The sequence below is a fragment of the Amblyraja radiata genome, chromosome 10, assembly GCF_010909765.2.
Source record: "Amblyraja radiata isolate CabotCenter1 chromosome 10, sAmbRad1.1.pri, whole genome shotgun sequence".
Lineage (NCBI taxonomy): Eukaryota > Metazoa > Chordata > Chondrichthyes > Rajiformes > Rajidae > Amblyraja > Amblyraja radiata.
In genome coordinates, this window is record NC_045965.1 from 61,629,513 (window position 1) to 61,656,210 (window position 26,698).

The following is a 26,698-nucleotide window of genomic DNA, read 5'->3' on the forward strand; positions in this document are numbered from 1 at the left end:
TTTGTACCCAATTTAAGGAATCAGTTGTTGTAAAATGTCAGCCCAAAACACAAAAGAAAATTGGAGTCACATAGAAAACTTAGGGTTATTCTAACAAACCTTCAAAATACTTATTTAATACAAATTGGCTTGAAGGCTTTTGATGTTGTCGTCTCTGCTCAAACTAGTTGGAGTTTATTGAGAAAAACAATCATTTATTGAGAAACTAACTATTGAGAAATGTTGTAAAATAATAAAATGAACAATCGATTTTTGTTGCTTGTGATGAATACTTAAAATGAAGTCAAGGACGACCAATTCTAACTTATGGGGAGGTGGGGAGGAGAATGGGATTGAGAGTGCAAGATAGGTCAGCCATGACTGAATGGCGGAGTAGACTTGATGGGCTGAATGGTGTAATTCTGCTCCTGGAACTTATGAATTTACTGATGGCAAGTGTCTTAACTGGGTGAGACTCTCTTACGACCTCTAGTAGCCACAATGCACACGGTTATGGCAATGATCAGAGTTACGACAACAACAAGACAACAAACTACCAGAACAATTGCTGTAACATCAATCACCAGAGTTATTAGGTTGGGACGATGAGCCAGGGTGCACGGATGTGGTTCGACGAGGTGAATGAGCTGTTGTCGGTGGCTGCGACTGGTTTGGTGGGCTGGTCGGGCTAGGTTGAACTGGACTCGCCATTACCAAGGCAGCCGGTGCTATATTCGACAACGCTGAAGCTTGATTTGCCTTATCAAATGTAATGACACCAAAGTAGATTTCAGTCCCGTTTTTCAATTGAATATTCTCAGAGATTAAAAACGATTCCTTGGAGCTTGCAGTCTGAGGATTCAACCCAGTGGTGTTAATCTTGTGAGTCGATTGAAAATGATTTTTCAGCTGTGTGAAGTTCTTGCTCATCCTTATTTCATAATGGGATGCTAAACGAAGAAGAAGAGAAAAAAACATGAAAGCAAGTTAATTCACAAAAGAAAGACCACTCAAACTTTGTTATTGTAACATGCTAATAAAATATTCACTCAGATTTTGTTAGGGAAGAACCGGGTCACGATCATAAGTAATAGGAGCAGAATTAGGCCATTCGGCCCATCAAGTCTACCCCACCATTCAGTCATGGCTGATCTATCTCTCCCTCCTAACCCCATTCTCCTGCCTTCTCCACATAACCCCTGACACCTGTACTAATCAAGAATCTATCCATCTCTGCCTTAAATATATAGATTGGCATGACCTCCACAGTTTTCTGTGGCTAAAGAATTCGACAGATTCACCACCCTCTGTCAAAAGAAATTCCTCCTCATCTCCTTCCTTAAGGAATGTCCTTTGATTCTAAGACTATAACCTCTAGTCCTAGATTCTCCCACTAGTGGAAACATCCTCTCCACATCCAAGGTGCAGTATATCCCCACACTACAGAGGTACATGTGATAATAAACTAAACTCAAACGCAGGATTGTCACTGAACAGTATGCAAAAAAAAGAGTTCCAATGCACATAGGTACATCTGACAATAAAGCACCATTGAACGATTGAATAATTTATACATTAAATAATAATTTTTAATTACCATTTCCTTGATCCAGATCGTCTCCTGGCGCTGTCCAGTTCAGTTGTATGTTATCGTGGACTATTGTTGCTTTAAGATCCATGATTTTACTCGGGGGGAACACGTCAGGAATAGATCCTGTAGGAGGTACATTACTTACTAAACAGGTGCCACCTGATTTAACTCTCTGAAAACTTCCCAGTTTCTGAGTGTTGTCACCAATGGACGGTGGCCGAGATGGGTTTTGTTGAATTTGTCCTAAAAGAAAAAGAAAAGGCCACGTTTCGGAAAAAGGGTCAAGATATCTAAAATCTATTGTGAAATGACACCGCAGGCTGCAAGATGAAAGAACGAGTTATCGACGATTAGGAAGCAATGTGGAGTACATGCCCCAGTCGGCATCAATGGTGCCGAGGTGGAAATGGTTGAGAGCTTCAATGATCTGTCGTTGATCAACCACACTGATGTGGCAGTCAAGATGCCTCTACTTCCTGAGGAGACTGAGGACATTTGGCATGACTCCAATGACTCTCACAAATATCTACAGATGCACCGTAGAAAGCGTACTGTCGGGTTGCATCACAGCTTGGTTTTGAAACAGCTCTGTCCAAGACCATGAGAAATTGAAGAGAGTTGTAGATGTAGCCCAATCCATCTCACAAACACTGTTGACTCCATCTGGGTCTTGGAAAAGCAGCCAACGCAATCAAAGTCTTGTCCCACCCCGGTTATTCCTTAATCCCCCTGTTCCCATCTGGCAGAAGGTATCGAGTTTGAAAGCATGCACTACCAGACTCAGGAACAGCTTATTTCCTTCTCTTTACATAAACTAGGGTACAGTCTGATTCACCTCTACCTCATTGTGGGCATTGGACTTTGTCTGTGGAACTGATTCACTACAATGCTGAGAACTGTATTATGCATTCCATATCTTCCCCCTTTGCTCTATAGACTATACTTGATTGTATTTATAGCACGCAATGAAAAAGCTTGTCACTGTACCTTGGTACACGTGAAATATTGTTGATATTAAGAGGGGTGATCCAACGTCTTAATGGAAAGGGGAACAGTGGGAGGAGGAACCCACAAACATTTTACGTCAGAGGCAGGGCAGAAAGAGATAAATGTATGAATGACCAGCGCCAGAGGACTTGAGAATTCGGGAGAGACTCTTGCCTTATAGAGGCAGGGTTTTGGGGGGGAGGGGGGGGCTAAGAGTTAACAAGGATTTCTTCACAAGTGTGGTATTTATTTTATATTGTGATTTTCCGAGTGTTATCATGCAGTGAGGACACTGGGCAATGGACAAGTGGACAATAGGGTACTGGATGCAGAATAAAGGAACTGCAGATGCTGCTTTACATTAAAAAATGACACAAACTGCTGGAGTAACTCAGCAGGTCAGGCAGCATCCCTGGAGAACATGGATTGGCGACGTTTCGGGTCGGGACCCTTCTATGGATTGATTGTAGGGAAGAGGATGAAGGCAGGAAGAGAGAAGGAGCAGGACAAAGCGCGAACACAGGCAAGGGGGGATGGGTTGATAGGGGTTCATAGAAACATAGAAAATAGGTGCAGGTGTGGGCCACTTAGTACTTCGAGCCAGCACCACCATTCAATATGATCATGGCTGATCATCCAATATCAGCACCCTGTTCTGGCTTTTTTCCCATATCCCTTTGCCCATAGAGCTAAATAACTCTTTCTTGAAAACATCCAGTGAATTGGCCTCCGCTGCCTTCTGTGGCAGAGAATTCCACAGATTGACAACTCTCTGGGTGAAAAGGTTTTTTCTAATCTCAGTTCTAAATGGCCTACCCCTTATTCTTATACTGTGACCCCTGGTTCTGGACCCCAACAGAGGGAACATTTTTCCTGCATCTACCCTGTCCAAGAATTTTATATGTTTCTATGAGATCCACTCTCATCATTCTAAATTCCATCAAATATAATCCCATTCGACCCATTCTTTCATCATATGTCAGTCCCGCCATCCCAGGATTTAACCTGGTGAACCTACGCTGCACTCCCTCAATACCAGTAATGTCCTTCCTTAAATTAGGAGACCAAAATTGCACACAATACTCCAGATGAGGTCTCACCAGGGCCCTGTACAACTGCAGTAGGACCTCTTTGCTCCTAAACTCAAATCTTCTCGCAATGAAGGCCAACATGCCATTAGCTTTCTTCACTGCCTGCTGTACCTTCATGCTTGCTTTCAGTGACTGATGGACAAGCACACCCAGGTCTCGTTGCACCTCCACTTCTCCTAATCTGACACCATTCAGATAATAATCTGCCTTCCTGTTCTTGCCGCCAAAGTGGATAACCTCACATTTATCCACATTATACTGCATCTGCCATGCTTCTGCCCACTTACCCAACCTATCCAAGTCACCCTGCAGCCTCATAGCATCCTCCTTGCAGCTCACACTGCCACCCTGCTTTGTGTCATCCGCAAACTTAGAGATGTTACATTTAATTCCCTCGCCTTAATCGTTAATATATATTGTAAACAACTGGGGGCTCAGCACCGAGCCTTGTGGCACCCCACTGGGCACTGACTGGACAAAGGACAAAGATGAAAAAAACTGAACGTGTGAGACCAGAGGAAGGAATGTAGGTGGAAGCAGGATACTGGATGAGATGAGATGGGAATATGAAGGATGGGAGATTGTCCTTGAGACCAAGGCATTTAGAGTCATTGAGTCTTACAGTGTGAAAACAGGACCCTCGGCCCAACCTGCTCACACTGGCCAACATGTCCCACTACACTAGTCCCACCTACCTGCGATTGGCCCATATCCCTTTAAACCGGTCTTATCCATGCACCTGTCTAAATGTTGCTATAAAGTTGCGATAGTACCTGGCTGCTTGTTCCGTACACCCTGGCAGCTTGTTCCATACACCCACCACCCTTGTGTAAAAATGTTGCCCCTCAGATTCACATCAAATCCTTCCCCCCTCAGCTTAAACCTATGTCGTCTGGTTCTTGAAGTTTGTCAAGTCTAGGGATAGCAAGGTAATGGGCCTGTCCCACTTAGGCAATTTTTTAGGCAACTTCAGGCAACTAGGCTGTCGCCACAAGGTCCCCGGTGGTCGCCGTGGTGTCGCCTGTATGGTCGTGAGCAGTCTCCTCAGTAGCCCAAAGAGTCGTAGCGTCTTTCTGGTCGCCGCTGGATTTTCAACATGTTGAAAAATGTTCGGCAACAGTGGCGAACGTGGGTTTGACGCCCATGAGCGTAGCTTGACGTAGGTGCTGTCGTAGGTTGTCACCAGGTTAAGGCAGGTTGTCACCGGTGCTGACTTCGGTTAATTCTATTGTCGTGTTCGTCGGCAGTCGCCTAAAAATTCACGTAAGTGGAACAGGCCCATTAGTCCAGTCGCCGGCTTTTCGGCGACCTGCTACGAATATGACAATCGCCAGCAGTTGCCTAAGTGGGACAGGCCCATAAGAGTCCCAATGGCACTTGGGTTAAGGTGGTGATACTGTCAACATCAATGTGTAGCATTTATCCATCAATACATTACCATTCTGCACATATCCAGGGATGTACAGGGCACGACCATGCCTTCTGGCCGATAATCTTGTCACTCCATCTTTTCCTTGAACATTTATTTTGAAGCTGTACCGTCCATTTCCACCAAATTTAACAAAGTATCTAGAATAAATGCCATCGTTTTCAACCGCGTCAGGATCTGAAGACAACAAAGCAAATAAAGGGTATATAATGGCGTGCACAGGAAATTACGATATGTTAATTTTGTTTAGAACATCCTTTAATACATTGCTACAGTAGCAATTTTACAAAATTTTGAGATTTTAAAAATCAAGTCTTTAATTTATCCCATCAGATAAAGTATAAAAATAAGTTTAATTTGACACCTAATTCGCTTTTATATCTTCAGTATTAAAAAAGTTATGGCCATTTTCATACTCGGAAATTGGCATCTTGTTCCATATTGCTTTTTCATTGACTTCAAAAGCTGTGATCGAGAACATTTAAAAGCCCATAACTTTCTTAAAATTTAAGAGAACTGAAAGAAATTTTCAGTTATTATAGATTGAAGCATTCTGAAACAAATATGAAACAATCTTACTTAGATGACTTGAAATTAAAGCATATAGTTAGTTAGTTACCTAATTGTAGCTAATTACAAAATTCAATTACTAGATCTATCCATCTATCCATTTCTTAAGAATAGATTAACATTTTTAAATAGCCTAAGTGTCCAAATAACATTCACACAAGAATTCAGAATATAACATAATTTTTAAATCTCATTGTCATGGGTTTATAGGCCAAATGGAAGGAATTTAATGTTTAATACCTGTAAATTAATGGCCATTTAAATCAGCTTGCGAGTGGGATTTTCTGGAACGGGACCATTTGGAACGTTGAGGTTGCGGTGATTTAGTCCCCATATTGGCAGCAAATACACTGCCGGTTTGTTCGGTGACTAAATCACCGTTTCGCAACTTAAAATGTGAATTAAATACATCTTAAGAAACACTTTTATACAACAAAAAAAAACGACTTTCTTTTACCTGTCCCCTACATAAAATCCGGCCCCATTGTCGACATTGACGGCTTCAGAAGCTGATTTTAAAATCATTCCAGCGATTAACTTGTCGGGCGAATTTAAACAAAAACCACACAGAACGGCCGTCGGAACGATTCTTTAGCAACATCTTGCACTCCAACAAAATATAATTCAGGACCAGGTCGGAAAAAAAACGCGTTTTAACCCCGCCCCCCCCCCCCCCCCCTCAAACGCGCCAAAATCGCGCTTACGGCCAGTGGCAGAATTGCAGTGCCGCTGCAGGTAAGTATTGTAACATATCTAGCTATAGCACTCAAACCTCTGATTATCTGACCATTATCACATTGCTGCAATCAAATGGGACTATAGAGCAATCTCCACAAATGCTGCTTCCCAAAGAATTTTCATTTCATAAGTGATAGTAGATAAGACCACCAGGGGCGCCGGGGAGATGGCAGCCCTGCCGGCAGACTGTTCGGTTTTTTTGTTATTTTTTAGTGCATTAAAAGTTTGTTTAATGTTCTTCGGTATGTTTTATGTGGGGGGAGGGGGGAGGGGATTGGGGGAAACTTGTCTTCAGGTTTCGGATCACTTTCTCCGGGCTCTGCGACCTACCATCGCTGGAGGCCTCTTCGGACTGTCGTGGACTTAACATCGGAGCGGATCACTTGCCTGGGATCGCTCCCACTGCGACCACCATGGACTTACAATCAAGGGCTCGCAGTCTCGGGAGAGGCTAGTCGGGAGCTCCAATGCAGCGGAAGGCTCAACCAGCCCCGACGCGAGGTTCGATTGCGCGGCGCGGGGGAGCTGACATCCCCCAGATGCAGGAGCTGATCGACTCGACGTGGAGGGCCTGAAAGCCGCCAGCTACGGGAGTCAAGATCGTCACGTCAACGGAGGACTCGAGGCCCCCGACCGAGGAAGAACAAAAGGAAGGACGAACTTTTTTTCGCCTTCCATCACAATGAGGAATGTGTAGGAGTCACTGTGGTGGATGTTCATGTTAAAATGTGTTTTTGACTGATCTGTTGCTTTTAATTGTATGACTGACCTGGCCAATGAAATTCCTCGTATGTTGCAAAACACACTTGGTGAATAAAGTGTGATTCTGATACTGATAGGAGCAGAACCTGCCCATCTGTGGAAGAGTCTAGTTCCTACACCGGCCTTATCAGTCATCTCTGAGGCCTCAAAACCAGAAAGGAAGGAAGTCATCCATAATCCTGACGGAAGCTGAAGCTCTTTTGTGGGAAAATGCCGCGCACAAAATGGTTGCCTCATTTCCTGTATTGAACCATGTCTACACTTCAATTATACCTCAAGGTCTAGACCCTATTCCTTTTCACCAGAGGTGCTGAGTTACTCCAGCTTTTTGTCTCATACTTCAACGCCTGTTATGCTCTGTAGCTCTCGGAAAGGAACAGGCATGATTCGTTATAGTCACTTCGTTCTCGTTCTTTCACGTGCGTTTACCTGCGCCATTGTCCAGAAGGTCAACGATGATAGACTTGCCATCTGCCCGCTCCACTGTGGCTGACACTTTAGCGTCAATGACTGGCAGAAAGCCGTGACTGACCTCTGCGAAAATGACCAGGGGGCTCGGCCACGTTGATGTACCCTGATTGATGTGAGCATTGACAGTGACAGGTGGAACACCAGCATCCGCTGCGCGGGACATCACAGTGATGATCAGAACCTGGTTTGCAGCATCCACATTCTTTATCGAGTATCTCCATGATCCTGTCTGATAGAAAATCACGCCACTTTAATATGCAATACAGAGGGCGAAGCAAAATCAACAAAATCAACAAAAAGAGAAAACATGAAATCCAATAAGAAACATGGGTATTAAATCATGAGACGAATAGTCAAGTCACATTTATTTATATAGCACATTTAAAAAACAACTCTCGTTGGCCAAAGTGCTTTACATTTGTTATAAGAATAGCACAACTAAACAGACTACATACATATATACATGTAGCCCTCACTCAGAGGACGTCAGCAAAGGCTTGGGAGTATAGATAAATTAAATTAAAATTAAATTTAAATTTAAATTTAAATTTCTTTATTTATATAGCACATTTTTAGTCAACTTGCATTGACCCCAAAGTGCTTCACATAATTACATCCACACACACAGGCAAAGGTGGGTGAAGTGTCTTGCCCAAGGACACACACAGGCAAAGGTGGGTGAAGTGTCTTGCCCAAGGACACAACGACAGTATGCACTCCAAGCGGGATTCGAACCAGCTACCTTCCGGTTGCCAGCTGAACATTTAGCCCATTGTGCCATCTGTCATCCCATAGATAAGTCTTTAGTCTTGACTTAAAAGAGTCGATGGAGGGGGCAGTTCTGGGAAGGGGGATGCTGTTCCACAGCCTAGGGGCTGCAACCGCAAAGGCGCGGTCGCCCCTGAGCTTATGCCTAGACCGTGGGATATTCAGCAACCCCAAGTTGGCCGATCTGAGGGGCCTGGAGGTGGAGTGGTGGGTGAGAAGACTTTTTATGTAGGTGGGGGCAAGCCCATTGAGGGCTTTGTAGACATAGAGGAGTATCTTGAAGTTTATACGGAACCGCACAGGGAGCCAGTGGAGAGAGGCCAGGATTGGGGTGATGTGGTCCCTTTTTCGGGTGCCCGTCAGGATTCTCGCTGCGGCATTTTGGACCAGTTGCAGGCGGGACAGGGAAGATTGGCTGATGCCAGTGTAAAGGGAGTTGCAGTAATCTAGGCGGGAGGAGATGAATGTGTGGATGATCTTTTCCAGGTCATCAAACTGGAGGAATTGTTTTATTTTAGCTATCGTCCGAAGATGAAAGAAGCTAGCTTTTACCACGGCATTGATTTGTTTGTTAAACTTCAGTGCTGAGTCAAATATCACGCCAAGGTTTTTGACGTGAATAGATCAGGTAGACATGATAATTGCTCGTTTCTAAGCTTCCCCCCAGTCTAGTTTCAGTAAAAACACCGAATCAAGCACTTGAAACTACATTTTATTTTACCAAAAGCGCGTCACAGATCACACTCTGTACCTATCCCACCGCGGGTTCGATCCTCACGTCTGCCTGTTCAAGCCCTCTAGGCCTCGCTCAGACAGAGGCACTCCAGAAGGTTACGCGGTCCTGAGCGCTCTTCCAGAAGATCGACGCTGGGCCTCGTGATCACAGACTTTTATGTGTCCCGGGACCTTGTGGGGCCGAACCACATAGGGGTGGTCTCTTAATCACCCAATTACAGATATCGATTAACCCCATACATAACAGGCATTTCCCTAACCCAATGATACAACAGTTTAATACATTGTATTCACAACGGACTTCGAGATGAAGTCAACTTGGAAACATTTACCCTGATTAACAAAAAACCCAGACAAGGCTCAACACCTCATCTAATCAACACTTGGCAAAGTCAAACTCTGCAACATTATTTACAACTATTTACAAGGTGTATGTCTGGTTTGCAGCCAGCCAATCCATTCTATGCTTTTTGCACCAGATTGGCAGGGTTTGTAGGGCTTCCCAATCTTTGCATGCAAATTGTATCTAAGCTTCAGACACACTGGCACCTCTCCGCAGCCTGTCCCAGCTCTGCAGAGAGTAATTCCAATTTGACCAAATCTCCCAGCAACCCTGAAACTTAACCCCATTTTGAAGCCCTAGCTGGTCCAATTTAGCCAGGATTAACAGACGCACAGAGTCTCTTGCCCAGAGTAGGGGAATCGAGGATCTGAGGACATACAATAGGTTTAGGGTGAAGGGGGAAAGAATTAATAGGAATCTGAGGCGTACCTTTTTCACACAAAGGGTGGTGGATGTATGGAACAAGGTTCCAGAGGAGGTAGTTGAGGCAGCGACAATCCCAATGTTTAAGAGACAGTTAGACAGGTACATGGATAGGACATGTTTGGAGGGATATGGACCAAACGCAGGCAGGTGGGACAAGTGTAGCTAGGACATGTTGGGCAGAGGGGCCTGTTTTCACACTGTATGACTCTATGACACCATGACATACCTCTGCAGTGCCAGGAATAGCAAGTCGTCCTGTACGCAAAGTGTCGTCTATGTCAAAGCTTGTATCATCGTAGATCTTTCCCCGAGGATCACGAACTAAGATGGATGGTGTACCTCTCTGCCACGTCATTACAAAGAACGTGTCGTTCCCAACGGTTTTATCAATGAAAACTGTACCGTGTAACCAACTATTACTGCTGATGAGCTTTCCAGAACTTTCAAGCTGTAACCAAAGAGAAGAAATGTTTTTAATCCGGTGAGGAAGTTATTTCCAGCAAACATGGTCTGGAATGTTGCTCAATGAATCAAACCTGGATTGACTGCTGGTTAATGTCACCATTCCCTGATACTAATCCGGTGAATGCATCAACTAGTCCATTTTGATCCACGTTATCTGTGGCCGAAAACTGTAAGCCATCTGATAATTGAAGAACAAAAAATTGTAGTGTTAACATAGAGGTCATTAACAATTTCATCGATCCATTTCGGTACATGTGACAATAAAACACTCTTGACTCTTGAAAGGGAAAATGTTTAATCAAGATATCAATCACGTTATCTATACATAACTAAAACTGACCTTCTTATCTTCCGGTTTGTGCAAAAACGGTACGCGATAGCGCTACGATTTTCCTCCAGCTTACTCAATGTTCTCCTATGCTGTGATAGCACCAAGTTTTGTTTCAATCGGTGGAAGCTGGTAAGAGTTATTGAGGTTTTAAAAAAATTTAAACCGCGCGTGCGCAGATCGATTGCCTCTCCTGCCATTCAGCGGCGCGTGGATTTGTCCCTTCTACTGTCACTCCACGGGAGGCTCTGGATGGCCGGTGGAGGTCTCCAACCGGACACAATTTTCGGAGGGAGGGACCGGAAATGGCCCGACCCAACCCAACCCAACCAGGCCCAGCCAAGAGTCGGAGATGGCGTCAATGTCACCAAATGGAAAGCGGAGATTCTGATCCCGGCGGAGAACAACCCTGTGAGTCCCCATCGCACCCCTAACCCCTTCCCCTCTGGTCCTCCTCGCTGGCTCCTGCCCCCCTCCCCCATGCTACCGCACTCTCCCCCATGGCTCTACCTCCATCTTTTCTCCGAGCTCTCTCCCACCCCTTTCCCCACACCCCTGCCCCCACACCCCTCCCTCCCCACAACCCCCCCCACACCCCTCCCTCCCACACACCCCTCCCTCCCACCCCCACAACCCACCCGCCCACACTCCCCTCTCCCCCACAACCCCTCCGCCCACACATACTCACCCCTGCCCTCCCACAACCCCTCTGCCCACACATACCCCCTCACACCCCCTCCCCCCACAAACTCTCTCCTCCACACCCACCCCCGCCCATACACACCCCTCCCCCAAACCACCCCCTCCCACATCCTCACACACCCCACCCACACACACCCACTCCCCCCCCCCACATCTCTCCTCCCCCCTCACAAACCCCTCCCGCCCACATACACACTCCCCCCCCCCACCGTGGTGACTGGGACCCAACAGGTCCCACTTAGTCCGGTTCAATAATAAAGCAGATTAAAGCTGACGAGGGAATGAACTGAATGCAACAAAGATGCCTGCAAGAAATTGTCGAGTATCGTGGGCACAGCCCAGAACATCACCCAAACCAATCTCCCTTCATGGACTCCGTTTACATCCCACGCTACCTCGGTAAGGCCACCAGCGCAGTCAAGGACGAGTCCGCACCCTAGCCACTCACTCTTCACCTCTGTTCCATTGGCCAAAAGGCACAGAAGTGTGAGAACGCTCATCTCCAGATTCAGGGACAGTTTTTTCCCAGCTGTTATCAGGCAACTGAACCATCCTACCACAAGTAGAGAGCAGTCCTCAACTACTATCTACCTTGTGGGTGACCCTCGGACTATGTTTGATTGGAGTTTATTGGACTTTATCTTGCACTAAACGTTATTTACGTTATTCCCTTTATCATGCATCTGTGGATGGCTCGATTGTAATCATGTATAGTCTTCCCACTGACTGGTTAGCACGCAATAAAAGCTTTTCAATGTACCTCGTTAAACATGACAATAAACTAAACTCAAACTCAAATGTTTGAGCATGATTGGCATCTTGGTCGGTATGGGCAAGTCGGGCCAAAGGGTCTGTTTCGGTGGTGTATGACTCTATGAGTCTAAATAGTGGACACATTGATGGGATAATCTTGTGTGCTAGAAACTTGTGGGCTGAAGTGTTCTTCAGGTTCATTTCCAAACAACGTTGGCCCCGTCCAGATGAAAGCAACCTGTACGATTCTCACCCCATCCACAATCCCGTACCTCAGTTCCCTCCATCATCAGCACAAACAGTTGCACGGTGGCGCAGTGGTGGAGTTGCTGCCTCACAACGCCAGAGACCGGTTTCAATCCTAACTACAGGTGCTGTCTACGGATTTTGTACGTTCTCCACGTTACCTGCGTGGGTTTTCCCCAGGTGCTCCAGTTTCTTCAAACATTGTACAGGTTTATAAATTAATCAGCTTGGTATAATAGCAAATTGTCCCGAGTGTGTGCAGGACAGTGTAAGTATGCGGGGATCGCTGACCAGCACAGACTCGATGGGCCAAAGGGCCTGTTTCCGCACTGAAAAATACACTAAACCAGACCAAACTAAACTTTGAAACCTATTTCTTGCCTGTCATAATTGATAGTTCTCCCAGATCTTTGTCTGCCTTTGGTCCCAATGCGATGGTGTGGACAATAGCTCCACTTTGTTTCACTTCTCTGAAGCAAGTGTTTATAGAACTGTCCTCCCCATCGGTCAGCACAACTATTTCATCGCCGTTTGTAGCTCTGCCATCTCTGCGAAGGACCTGGAAAACAATCATCGCTCCGTCAACGCTGGAAAACGATTGCAACGATTACCATGGAAAGTGAAATTAAAAGTCCTCTCGGACTTACCTGGAAAGCAGATTGAACCCCTTTACAAATATTTTTTCCACCATATGCGCTTTTAGGCAGGAACTTTATCAGTTCCTTCCGAACCGCTTCACTGTCGACTATTTTCAGATGTGTTTTAATAGTTGCCTTGCTATTAAAAGTTACGATGCCAACCTGGGACCCTTCCTCAATGATCTGCAGCAGGAATATCGACGCTGCTTGTTGGAGCCTAGCAATACGATTTTCCTGTTTTCGGAAAGAAAGCAAGTCAGATTCAAAATTCAGACTTCTTCAGAAACAGCTAACTCCATGCTTCAACAATATGTTTAGTTTAGTTTTTAGTTTCGTTTAGAGATACAGCGCGGAAACAGGGGCTTTGGTCCACCCAGTCTGCGCCGACCAGCGATCCCCGCACATTAACACGATCCTACACACACTAGGGACAATTTTTACATTTATACCAAGCCAATTAACCTACAAACCTGTACGTCTTTGGACTGTGGGAGGATACCGAAGTTCTCGGAGAAAACCCACGCGATCACGGGGATAACGTACGAACTCCATACAGACAGCACCCGTAGTTGTGATCGAACCCGGTTCTCTGGCATTGTAAGGCAGCATCTCTACCTCTGCACCTCTATGCCTTATGACCTTAAGATCATCAGACATACGAGCAGAAATTCGGCCTGCCATGTCTGCTCTGCCATTCGATCATGGCAGATCTATTTTTCCCTCTCAACCCCATTCTCCTGCCAACTCCCCATAACATTTGATGCCCTTACCTGGCAATCATCGCTTTGAAAACACCCAATGACTTGGCTTCCACCATCATCTGTGGCAATGAATTCCACAGATTCAGCACCCTAAAGAAATTCCTCTTCATTACAGAAGCCAATTAACCTACAAATCTACATGTCTTTGGAATGTGGGAGGAAACTGGAGATCCTCTGGGCCTGTACTCGCTGGAGTTTAGAGGGACGAGGGGGGACCTCATCGAAACCAAATAGTGAAAGGCCTGCATAGAATGGATGTGGTGAGGATGTCTCCACTAGTGGGAGAGTCTAGGACTAGAGGTCACAGCCGCAGAATAAAAGGACATTTCTTTAGAAAGATTATGTGGAGGTATTTCTTTAGTCAGAGGGTGGTGAATCGGTGGAATTCATTGCCACAGAAGTCTGTGCAAGCCGTCAATGGATATTTTTAAGGTGGAGATTGACAGATTCTTGATTAGTACGGGTATCAGGGGATATGGGGAGAAGGCAGGAGAAATGGGATTGACTGGGAAAGATAGATCAGTCACGATTGAATAGTGAAGTAGACATGATGGGCCGAATGCCCTAATTCTGCTGCTAGAACATATGAACTTATGAAGGGGTATACTAATAGATATCCTTAACTTAAACCAACACTACTATTCCGTACTGGGACATACGTTGTTCATGCTACCAGAGTCATCGAGAACTAAGCACAGCACTCGGTCCGTGACATGTAGTAGAGTTATGTTCGGCACGAGGGATGGAATGTTAGCCGGAGGGTTATTCTTGAAATCATCTGACTTGCTGATCACGTCCCAAGTGCTCCTGTAATTGCACATTTTGTTCTGCATGTTGGGCGCTTCAGCATTGTGAGTCTTGTTATCACAGAATTCAACCACCTGAAAGACGAATGCAAGACTCGGTGTGAGAAGTGTCGCAGAATCTATCCAGCGAGAGAACACGCGCTTTCTTGGCATTTGCGGATTTGTTTCCTACGTTCCACTTTCTAAATGTGTAGAAAGGAACTGCGGATGCTGGCTTATACCGGAGATAGACAGCAAGTGCTGGAGTAACCCAGCCGGTCAGGCAGCATCTCTGGAGAAAAAGGTTGGGTGACGTTCTGGGTCGGGACCCTTCTCCAGACTCTGTAGAAGAGTCAGGTCCAGACCTGGAACATCACCCATCCTTTTTCTCCAGAGATGCTGCCTTACCCGCTGAGTCTATATCCTACTTCTAAATATCAGCTCAATGGAATCATTTTCCCTGAGCCAGCAGCTTTTAAGTACAACAAGGCTCTCCTGGTAATTTGGATCTCCCCGTCTCTGTGACAGTCGCTAGCTTTGCAAAGCCTTTGCAAGCCTTTCTACCAAGGTGTAATCTGTGGAATTGAACCAGTGACTCCACTCCCGAGGAAGCAATGGGCAAGAACATGCTGCACTGTCAAGTACTATACATTTTTATTTATATTTGATGTCCATTGGGATCTTGTAGTCCAGCTCCATATCTCCCTGAAAGTGACCACACAAGCAGATAAGAGTGGTACAGAAGGCATATTGTATGCTTGCCTTCATCAGTCGGGACATTGAACAGAGTCAGGGAGTCATGTTACAACTTTATAGGAATTTGGGCATGCTGCATTTGGAGTATTGTGTGCAGTTCTGGTCGCCTCATTACAGGGAGAGTGAGGAAGCTTTGGAGAGGATGCAGATGAGGTTGCCCAGAATGTTGCCTGGATTAGAGGGTATTAACCATAAGGAAAGATTGGACAAACTTGGATTGTTTCCTCTGGAGTTGGAGGTTGGGGGGAGACCTGATAAAAATTACAAGAGGCATGGATAGCATAGACAGTCAGAACCTTTTTCTCAGAATGGAAATGCCAAGATCTAGTGTGCGTAGCTTTAAGATGAGGTGGGCAAAATTTATAGGAGATGTTCTTGGTTACTTGGTCCTCCAAAATATTCCAACTGGAATTTAAACTGGAGGTGGTGAAGGGAGGGATTAAGCCAGAAAGGGTTATTGGGAAGAAAGTGCTACTTTAAATTTAGTTGCATCTGGTTGGGTAACTATAGTTTGGTGGAGATTATTCCATGCTTTAATTGTGCGTGGGAAGAACGAATTGCTGTACACATCTGTCTTCGTAGCTGGGATCACAAATTGGATCGAATGCCCTCGTCTGCTCCTAATTGGTTTGGGGTTGGTGTAGGTCTTGTGATCTAATTCTAGCTGACCATTTAACATTATGTAAAAACAGGTAAAACGGTGAGCTTCACGTCTCTTGGAGAGGGTTCCACCCCAGAGAATTCAGAAGTTTGGTGACATCGCTTCTCTCTCATAGGTGTTAGTAACAAATCGAGCGGCCTGTCTTTGGACACGGATGTGCGTGGCAAGCACTTTAATACAGATATTGGTGGGTGCCTGGAACGTACTGCCAGGGGTAGTGATGGAGGCATTTAAGAGGTTTTTAGATAGGCACATGGATATTCAGGGAATGGGGGGGATATGGATCATGTGCAGGCAAATTAGATAGATTTCATTTGGGATTATGTCAGCAGAGATCTAGGCCAAAGGACCTGTTCCTGTGTTGTTTGTACTATTCTATGTTGTACGTATTTACACCAACAGATACTCCAACGTTATATTAAGAATGAAATCAATTAGCTTTTAACGTGATTAAAGAAAGACATGCAAATGATATCAGAAGCATTGCCAGCTTCCTCGATGTGCCCTGTTGTGCTACTATAATATCTACATTTGTGGAAATGTAAATATTATGTAAGGTAAATCATACTGTTCTATTAGATAGAGTGAAATCTGACATGGGTTTTTAATGGGATACCTAAAATGAATAAGGATTTTGGTTTTGAAAGAGTTTATGAATGTTTCTTTGCTATTATATAGGATGTTATAGGAAAGATATTGTCAAGCTGGAAAGGATACAGAGAAGATTTACGAGGATTTAGCGAGAACTAGAGGGTCTGAGCTGTAGGGAGAGGTTGAGTAGGCTGGGACTCTATTCCCTGGAGCGCAGGGGGATAAGGGGTGATCTTGTTGAGGTGCATAAAATCATGAGAGGAATAGATTGGGTAGATGCACAGAGTCTCTTGCCCAGAGTAGGTGAATCGGGGACCAGAGGACATAGGTTTAAGGTGAAAGGGAAAAGATATAATAGGAATCTGAGGGGTAACCTTTTCACAGAAAGGGTGGTGGATGTATGGAACAAGCTGCCAGTGGAAGTAGATGAGGCTGGGACTATCCCAACATTTAAGAAACAGTTAGACAGGTACATGAATAAGACAGGTTTGGCCAAGCACAGGTAAGGTGGGACTAGTGTAGCTGGGACATTGTTTACCGGTGTGGACAAGTTGGGCCAAAGGACCTGTTTTCACACTGTATCACTCTACGACTCTATGACTCTGTTACAGAAATTGTTAAAGTAAAATATTTAGTGGTTTAATTTAGAGATACGGAGCGGAAACCGAGTCCGTGCCCCATACACTAACACTATACTACACACTATGGACAATTTACAATTTTTACCGAAACCAATTAGCCTACAGACCTGTGCATCTTTGGAGTGTGAGAGGAAACCAGTGAGAACACGGAGAAACCCCACGCAGGTCACGGGGAGAGCGTACAAACTCCATATAATATGAGTATAGGAGCAGGGAGATTCTACTGCAGTTGTTCAGGATCTTGGTGAGACCACACCTGGAGTATTGCGTACAGTTTTGGTCTCCAAATCTGAGGAAATACATTCTTGCCATAGAGGGAGTACAGAGAAGGTTCACCAGACTGATTCCTGGGATGTGAGGACTTTCATATGAAGAAAGACTGGATAGACTCGGCTTGCACTCGCTAGAATTTAGAAGATTGAGGGGGGATCTTATAGAAACTTACAAAATTCTTAAGGGGTTGGTCAGGCTAGATGCAGGAAGATTGTTCCCGATGTTGGGGAAGTCCAGGACAAGGGGTCACAGTTTAAGGATAAAGGGGAAATCCTTTAGGACCGAGATGAGAAAAATATTTTTCACACAGAGTGGTGAAACTCCTGAACTCCCTGCCACAGAATGTAGTTGATGCCAGTTCATTGGCTACATTTAAGAGGGAGTTAGATGTGGCCCTTGTGGCTAAAGGGATCAGGGGGTATGGAGAGAAGGCAGGTACAGGATACTGAGTTGGATGATTAGTCATGATCATATTAAATGGCGGTGCAGGCTCGAAGGGCCGAATAGCCCACTCCTGCACCTATTTTTTATGTTTCTATGTTTCTTTACAGACAGCACCCGTAGTCAGGATCGAACCCGGGTCTCTGGCGTTGTAAGGCAGCAACTCTACCACCGTGCCACCCCAAACTTGGCTGTTCAACTTACATCTTTCAATCCTTGGAGATACATTATTGAAGCCGCTGTCGTTTGCGTTTTGTCCGGAAAAAACATACAATCTCTGTTTGGGAGTCCTGTGTTGCTATCAATCCCGCAGGAAAGACAGGATCCTCCACTGCATTCAGCATGCTTTCCCTTTATCTCTTTTGAACACCTAAAAGTGAAGACAAACCCCAACATTTTTATTATTATTTGCCTGCAGAGCTCTTTCTGCAACATTCAAAAGAAAAGAACACAAGACTTATTCAAGTTGCATCCTCCATGTTGAAGGTTCTCTTTAAAACATTGTCACTTCTTGTCTCTCCCACTGCACATTTTATTTCAGTTTAGTTTATTGTCACATGTACCGAGATACAGTGAAAAGCCTTTTTGGTTCGTGCTATCCAGTCAGCAAAAAGATTATACATGATTGGAATCGAGCCGTCCACAATGTACAGATACATGATAGAGGGGATAACATTTAGTGCAAGATAAAGTCCAGTAAAGTCTGATTGAAGATAGTCCAAGGATTTCCAATGAGGTAAATGGGAGGTCTCTAGTTGGCGAGAGGACGGAGCAATAGCCTCATAACAGCTAGGAAGAAATTGTCCCGAATCTTGAGGTATGCATTTTAGGTTAGTTTAATTTAAGTTATTATAGTCACGTACACCAAGGTAACACGAAAAGCATTTTGTTGCATGTTATCCAGTCTGCATGTATAGTAAACATGATTACAACCGAGCTGTCCATAGTGTACAGATACAGGATAAAGGGAATAAAGTTTCACGCGAAATAAAGTCCGATTAAAGAAAGTGCAAAGGGTCTCCAATGAGGTAGATAGTAGTTCAGCACTGCTCTCTGGTTGTGGTAGGATGATTCAGTTGCCTGATAACAGGTGGGAAGAAACAGTCCCTGAATCTGGAGGTGTGCGCTTTCACACTTCTGTACCTCTTGCCTGATTGGAGAGAGGATCTTGCTGCAGAAATACACCTCCCCACCAAAATATATAATTAAATACTCGAGCAACAGAAGACTAGGTACGGGTGTAAGTGCGCTAACTACATCCATAGAAACATAGAAAATAGGTGCAGGAGTAGGCCATTCGGCCCTTCGAGCCAGCACCGCCAATCAATGTGGCCATGGCTGATAATCCAAAATCAGTACCCCGTTCCTGCATTCTCCCCGTATCCCTTGATTCCTTTAACTCTAAGAGCTAAATCTAAATCTCTCCAAGCCTGGAAACAACAAAAACAAATCTTATTTTATTGTCTACCTACTAACCATGTGATTTAGATTGAAAGGCGACTCACCCTGTGGCCAGGATTTCCTCGTTAAATAAATAAAACGGCACCAAATCGTTGTATTCATCAAACACGCCCCACTGTAGATGAGCCCATTCATGGACAAATACCCGATCTGTAGAAGCCAAATAGGGTTGACTCAACCAAATATAAAACAAAAAGAGAGTCATAGCCTCAGAATTAAAGGACGTTCCTTTAGGGCGATGAGGAAGAATTTCTTTAGTTAGAGGGCGGTGAATCTGTGGAATTCATTGCTGCAGAAGACTGGAGGCCAAGTCATTGGGTATTGGGTATAGTCACATGTGTCAGGGGCTATGGGGGAGCAGGCAGGAGAATGGGGTTAAGAGGGAAAGATAGATCTGTCACGATTGAATGGTGGAGTAGACTTGATGGGCCGAATGGCCTAATTCTGCTCCTATCACATGAACTCATGAAAAGCATTGCTTCCACTGTTGGAAATGCTTTAACTCAACAAGTAAACTTAATGAGCTTCATTGGTTCCGAACGTTAGATAGACACAAAATGCTGGAGTAACTCAGCGAGACAGGCAGCAACTCTGGAGAGAAGGAATGGGTGACGTTACGCGTCGAGATCCTTCTTCAGACTGAGAGTCAGATGAGGGAGACTGGAGATATGGAAGGGTACACAGAGAATGTACGGTGTGAAAATGACATATCAAAGTTAACAATGCTCAAGGAAATGTGGAGTGGTTCTTTGTTGGCCGAGAGGAAGATGACAATGAGGCATACAAGCAGTAAAATTAATCGACAGTGAAACAGGTCAGGGAACTAGGGTGGGGGAGGAACGTTATTCAATTATACAATGTGATGTTAGAACAGACGACCAAACGTTTGGCCAAAGGCACAGACTTTAGACTTTAGAGTTACAAGGCAGAAACTGGCCCTTCGGCCCAGCGGTTACCCTATACAATAGCAGTATTGGACAAACCAGGGACAATTTACTATTTTTACCAAAGCCAATCAACCTAAAAAACCTGTACGTCTGCAGTGTGGGACAAAAGCGGAGCAGCCAGAGAAAACCCACGTACAAGCGTGGGAGAACGTACAGGCTCCGTACAGACGGCACTCGTTATCAAGAGCAAACCCAGGGTCTCTGGCGCTGTAAGGCAGCAACTCGACCACTGTGAAACCCCCTTACAGCTTTGTAAGGAGCATCTTAAAAACTATATGAGAGGGGAAGAGGCACACCTTGCACACATTCAGCCGACCAGTTCATTAAAGTGCAACATCGCTCTCATTATCAACCTCATTGGTGATCCTCGGAATATCTTTGATCGGACTTTACTGGCTTTATCCTGCAGCAAACGTTATTCCCTTACCATGTATCTGTACACTGTGAATGGCTCGATTGCAATCATGTATTGTCTTTCTTTTCGTTTTTTTAATACATTTTTATTAGAGGCATCTGCATATCATAATCCAAACCAGGTCAGACTTTGTTTAACGGTTACATATTAAATATCCAGGTTTCCGGGGACCCAGTTACCAAAGTAGCTGGGATCCTCCTTTATCGGTTACCTATTAACATTCCCTCTAATTATTTATTTATATTTATAGATAGGAAAAAGAAAGAAAGAAAGAAAGAAAGAAAGAAATTAGAAAAATAGGATAAACTATCAATAATACAGCTTTGGAGATAGGTCTGTCGGTCAGAGAACATAACTATTCATCTACTCCAGGGTTCAGGCTTCAGTCCGGCCTCCGTGCCGGTTCAATCTACCCCTTCAAATAATCTATAAATGGAGACCATATTCTAATAAATAATTCTGGTTTGTCAATTAAGACATATCTAATTTTTTCCAAATGTATGGTCTCCGACATCTCCATAATCCACATCTTGATTATGGGGGTTTTTGGGTTTTTCCAAAATTTTAATATCAATTTTTCCCCAATACTGTAATCAAGGAAATTTCTTTGGTTTATTGTGAATTTTAGGTATTGTTCTGATATGCCCAATATTATTAATTTAGGGTCGGAGTCCATTTGGATATTGACGACTACAGAGATTATTTTTTAAATATCCATTCAGTAATTTGTAATTTTTATACAGTTTACAAAAGTATGGGTTAAATTAGCCATGTGGTATTGACATTTATCACAGATAGGAGAGATATTAGGAAATGTTTTATTTAATTTTGTTTTAGAATAATGCAGTCTATGTAGTACTTTAAATTGTATTAAAGAATGTCTGGTATTTAATGAACATTGGTGTATATGTTGTAGGCTTTCGTCCCAAATATCTTTCGTTATAGGTTGAGCTAATTCCTTTTCCCATGCTAGTCTGTATAATTCCGTCGACGGATTCTCACTGTCTAAAAATGTATTATAAATGTAAGATATTAATTTGACTGTGTTAGGGTGTTTATTCAAACATTCATCTAGAATCTCTGGTTCTCTGGTTCTGTATTCTCGTGTATGTGTTTTAACATAATCTTTAAATTGTAAATATCTAAAAAACTATTTGAATGTAATCCGTAATTCTGTTGTAACTCCTGAAACGAGAGAAAAATGCCATTTCTATAAAGATGTCCCATCTTTTTAATTCCATGATTTTTCCATTGTGCAAACCCTTTATCCAACACTGAGGGTTTAAATGGGGGATTATTTGCAATGTATTGTCTTTCTGCTGACTGGTTAGCACACAACAAAAAGCTTTACACTGGACCTGACATTAAACTAAACTGAAACTGAACAGAAGCATCAGGGCTTGAGTGCTCTTTGCAAGCATTGCATCCAAATGCAACTTTACCAAGTGACACTAACATATTGGTTAAACATTGTTGTAGAGTTGTAGAATTATAGAGTGATACAGCGTGGAAACAGGCCCTTCGGCCCAACCTGACCACAATGGCCAACATGTCCCAGCCATACTAGTTCCAACTGCCCGTGCTTGGCCCATGTTCCTCCAAACCTGCCCTTTCAATTTACCTGTCTAACTTTCTTAAATGTTGGGGTAGTCCCTGTCTCAACTACCTCCTCTGGCAGCATGTTCCATACCCCCATCACCCTTTCTGTGTAAAGGTTACCCCTCAGATTCCTATTAAATCTTGTCCTCTGCACCTTAAACCCGTCCTCTGGTCCTCGATTCACCTACACTGAGCAAGAGACTCTGTGCATCTACCCGATTTATTCATCTCATGATTTTATACACCTCTATAAGATAACCCCTCTTCCTCCTGTGCTCCAAGGAATAGTGAACCAGCCAATTCAACCTCTCCCTGTAGCTACCCCTGGCAACATCCTTGTGAATTTTCTCTGTACCCTTTCCAGCCTGGCAACATTCTGTACCCTTGACAACGTGATGGCACATCTTTAAGGGAAAGGTAATCATGATCGGCTTTTACCCTAATCGTGATCATCTAGCACACAATGCCACTCTACACAATATATGGACCATTAAAAGACCTAAGATCATAAGGCATAGGCGCAGAATTAGGTCATTCAGCCCATCAAGTTTGTTCCACCATTAGATCTTGCCTTATCTATTTATCCCTCCCAATCCCATTCTCTGTTCAGTTTAGTTTATTGTCACGCGTACTGAGGTACAGTGAAAAGCTTTTTGTTGCGTGCTAACCAGTCAGCGGAAAGACAACACATGATTCCAAACAATCCATTTACAGTGTACAGATACATGATAAGATAATAACGTTTTGTGCAAGGAAAAGCCAGCATAGTCCAGTCATGGATAGTCCGAGGGACATCAATGTGGTAGATAGTAGTTAAAGTAAGAAATGTTGCTGTAGGAATACAGATTTAAGAGCGTGGAGCAATTGTAATATGAGTTTGTAGATCTGCTTCTGTGGTTCGCACGCAAAACCAGCGTGGATTTTCTCCAGGAGCTCCGGTTTCCGCCCACACTCCAAAGACACACAGGTTTGTAGGTTAATTGGCTTCGGTAAAATTGGTAAATTGTCCCATTGTCACTATTGCAGCAGGATAGTTTTAGTGTGCGGGGATCACTGGTCGGCGTGGAGTTGGTGGGCCGAAGGGCCTATTTCCGCTCCCCATATCTAAACTGAACTAAACAAGAAATTCTAACCAGTTGCACATTTGAAAATGTGTTCTTACAAAGTTGTTACCTCGTGAGCCATAAACATCGATCACACCGTCGTTCAGCATGAAGTTCGGGGTGAAGTGAATGTACCGGCCCCGTTCACCACACCTGCCGTACTGGAGAGTGTATGGGTCATCACCAAACTTCACATGTGAATCAGCAATGATCACGTCAGCCTAGGAAGATAAAGACAGGGGAGTTAAAAACAAAAAAACACTGCAAAACATAAGTAGTTAAACCACAGATAGAGAGCGGCACAGTGGCGCAGCGGTAGAGTTGCTGCCTAGTGCTTACAGCGGCATGGACCCAGGTTTTATTCCGACTACAGGCGCTGTCTGCACGGAATTTGTACGTTCTCCCCGTGACCTCATGGGTTTTCTCCGAGATTTTCGTTTTCCTCCCACACTCCAAAGACGTACAGTGTGTGGAGAATAGTGTTAATGTTCAGGGATCGCTGGTTGGCTCGGCCTCGGTGGGCTGAAGGGCCTGTTTCACACCGAGGGACAGTGAAAAGCTTTTGGTGTGGAAAGACAACACATGATTATAATCAAGCTATTCACAGTGTACAGATACATGATAAGGGGGTAACGTTTAGTGCAAGATAAAGCCAGTAATTGGCAGATGGGTGGACCAAGGCCAGAGATGGGAGGAAGACAAACAGTTGTGTGATGGAGAGTAAAGGCACGAGACATGAAGCCAGAGGAAGTGATAAAGATGGAAGGGGATGGAGGAAGAGGAAGGAGTAACAAATAGTGAGAGAAATGGATGAGGCACAAGGTAGGGAGTTGGGGAAAAATGAAAGGGATGGCTGTTGGTTAGTTACTTAAAATTAGAGAATTCTATATTCATGCTGATGGATTGTTAACTACTAAAGCAGAACATGAGGTGCTGTTCCTCCAGTTTGATTGTGGCCTTACTCTGGCAATGGAGGAGGCCCAGGACAGAAAGGTCAGTATAGAATGGGAAGGGGAGTTGAAAGGGTTAGCAATCTAGAGATCTAACAGACCTTGGCGGACTGAGTACAAGTGTTTGGCGAGGACTATTCTTTTAAGCCAAGATATGTTGGTAGGTATTGAGTTTGAATTTAGTTTATTGTCACGTGTACTGAGGTACAGTGAAAACGTTTTGTTGTCAATGGAAAGACTACATTTTGAACAGTAGCTGGCAGATATTTTGATCAAAGATTGAACGGGTTCGCTAACAATTATTTCAGATGGTTGGGCTATTCTGAGAACAAAAAGAAGCTGCTTTCTCATTCACTAATGTTCTTTAGTAAACTTAATGTGTCACACTTAGCTTGTCTGACGGATCTGCTTCCTAAACGCATCAGGGCTGTTGACTCTACAATGGCCGAACAAACTATTCTGCTCAGGGGCAATTTGACAACGGCTTGGCCTGTGACTACAGCCCATGAAGGAAAGGTTTAAGTGGGACATAGGCCAAACGTGGGCAAATGGAACTAGTTTAGATGGGGCATCTTGATTGGCATGGATGAGTTGGGCTGAAGGGCCTGTATTGGTGCTGTGTGACTCTAAATTTGAAAAGAAACAAAAGGAATAAACCAGACAGCAGCATATCTGATGTTTCTGAAATATGGGTAATGGAATCATTTGGCTGGATGATTAATTCAGGGATCTAGGTATATTCCTTCCTCTGGCGTCACAATTCACACCTCCACTATCCTGATCACATTTTGCACTTTTTTATCATTTTATCGCCGGCTTTTGTCCAACCATCTGCCAATAAAGAAAAATGTGATTTAAAATAATCTTGGACAGGTACATGAATAGGAAAGGTTAAGAGGGAGAAAGACACAAAATGCTGGAGTATTTCAGCGGGTCAGCAAGCATCTCTGGAGTAAAGGAATAGGTGACGTTTCAGATCGAGACCCTTCATCAGATTGGTTAAGGAGGGATATGGGCCAAACACGGGAGAATGGGGCATCTTGGTCTGCATGGACAAGTTGGACTTAAGGGCCTGTTTCTCTGTTGTAAAGTTCTAAGACTGTGACTCCAGATATTAACTAGTAAACTATAATAAAGCAAAACGCATGCTTCAGACTTTGCATTTGAGATACTGATGCTTAAGAATAAGTAACAGTGTGGATGAGGGAACATTCATGAAAATAACAAATAGTGAAACCACCATTGATAATGGTTTAGATTTTACCTTCTCGTAGGATTGCGTGGTTGGTCTTTGATATTCTTGTTTTGGTGGCCATGTGATGGGTATTAGAATTTTCACATCTCGAAAATAAGCTCGTTGTTTGGTGGCATCGTACAGGAAGGATGAGGCAGACGTCACCATGTCCTGGTGTAAACACAATTTTTAAAAAATCGGAAAACCATCTCACTTTTTAATGTTATCAGCCATAATTTTAATTGAATAGAATCCTCTGCTCAAGAGATGGAATACCTGACTCCTTCATACAAGAAATAAAACATGGAAGGCTCTTTGTTTTTTTCAAAACTTGCAACAACAATAGGGCAGCACGGTGGCGCAGCTGTAAAGTTGCTGTCTCTAAACGACGGGGACCGGGTTCGATCCCGACTATATGAAGTCTGTACGTTTTCCCTGTGACTGCATGGGTTTTCTCCGGGTGCTGCGGTTTTCTCCCAAATTGCAAAAGAGACGTGTGGGTTTACGGGTTAATTGGTTTCTATAAATAGCCCTCAGTGTGTAGGATGTGAAAGTGGGATAACAAGGAACTAGTGTGAACGGGTAATCGATGGTCATTGTGGACTCGGTGGGCTGAAGGGCCTGATTCCACCCTGTATCTCTTATCTCTAGACTATACTCTAAACATTTATACAAACAATCAAAAAACATTGAAAGGTCAATTAAGAAATTCCTACCTTGATTTTTGTAATGAGGTTTTCATCTTCTGGAAGCCCAGGGTTAATAGCAATGACAACATTATCATAACCATTATTCACTAGCTTCAAGTCAGAACATCTTACAACACCACCAAAGGTAAGGTACTCCAGAGACAGAAGAAATACTGTGATGAATTTCATAATTAGATTCTGCACCCTTCTGCGACCAAATGATCAGATTTCTGAAATGAATCTAATTTATACTGAACCATATCAACATATTTCAAGCCAGCTATGAATTTTATTACTGAACATACAATAAGGAAATCACCTTTAGCAGTAAAAACATTTGAAATGTTGATGTGTCACTTATTTTTACAG

General features: G+C 43.9%; 1 protein-coding gene across 1 annotated transcript in view; it reads right to left on the minus strand.

Annotated features, from left to right (window-relative positions):
* Window positions 1-481: 481 nt before the first annotated feature.
* Window positions 482-26,698, minus strand: part of LOC116977410 (calcium-activated chloride channel regulator 1-like) — a 33,162-nt gene continuing 6,945 nt past the window's right edge. The window contains exons 3-16 of the mRNA XM_033027838.1: window positions 26,357-26,527; window positions 25,671-25,811; window positions 23,527-23,677; window positions 19,437-19,542; window positions 18,136-18,301; window positions 14,443-14,664; window positions 13,032-13,256; window positions 12,766-12,943; window positions 10,427-10,533; window positions 10,117-10,338; window positions 7,577-7,847; window positions 5,087-5,254; window positions 1,577-1,813; window positions 482-929 (exon numbers count right to left, since the gene is read on the minus strand). Coding sequence (XP_032883729.1) covers window positions 556-929; window positions 1,577-1,813; window positions 5,087-5,254; window positions 7,577-7,847; window positions 10,117-10,338; window positions 10,427-10,533; window positions 12,766-12,943; window positions 13,032-13,256; window positions 14,443-14,664; window positions 18,136-18,301; window positions 19,437-19,542; window positions 23,527-23,677; window positions 25,671-25,811; window positions 26,357-26,527 — 2,739 coding nt within the window. The 3' untranslated portion in view covers window positions 482-555. The remainder of the gene's footprint in view (window positions 930-1,576; window positions 1,814-5,086; window positions 5,255-7,576; window positions 7,848-10,116; window positions 10,339-10,426; window positions 10,534-12,765; window positions 12,944-13,031; window positions 13,257-14,442; window positions 14,665-18,135; window positions 18,302-19,436; window positions 19,543-23,526; window positions 23,678-25,670; window positions 25,812-26,356; window positions 26,528-26,698) is intronic.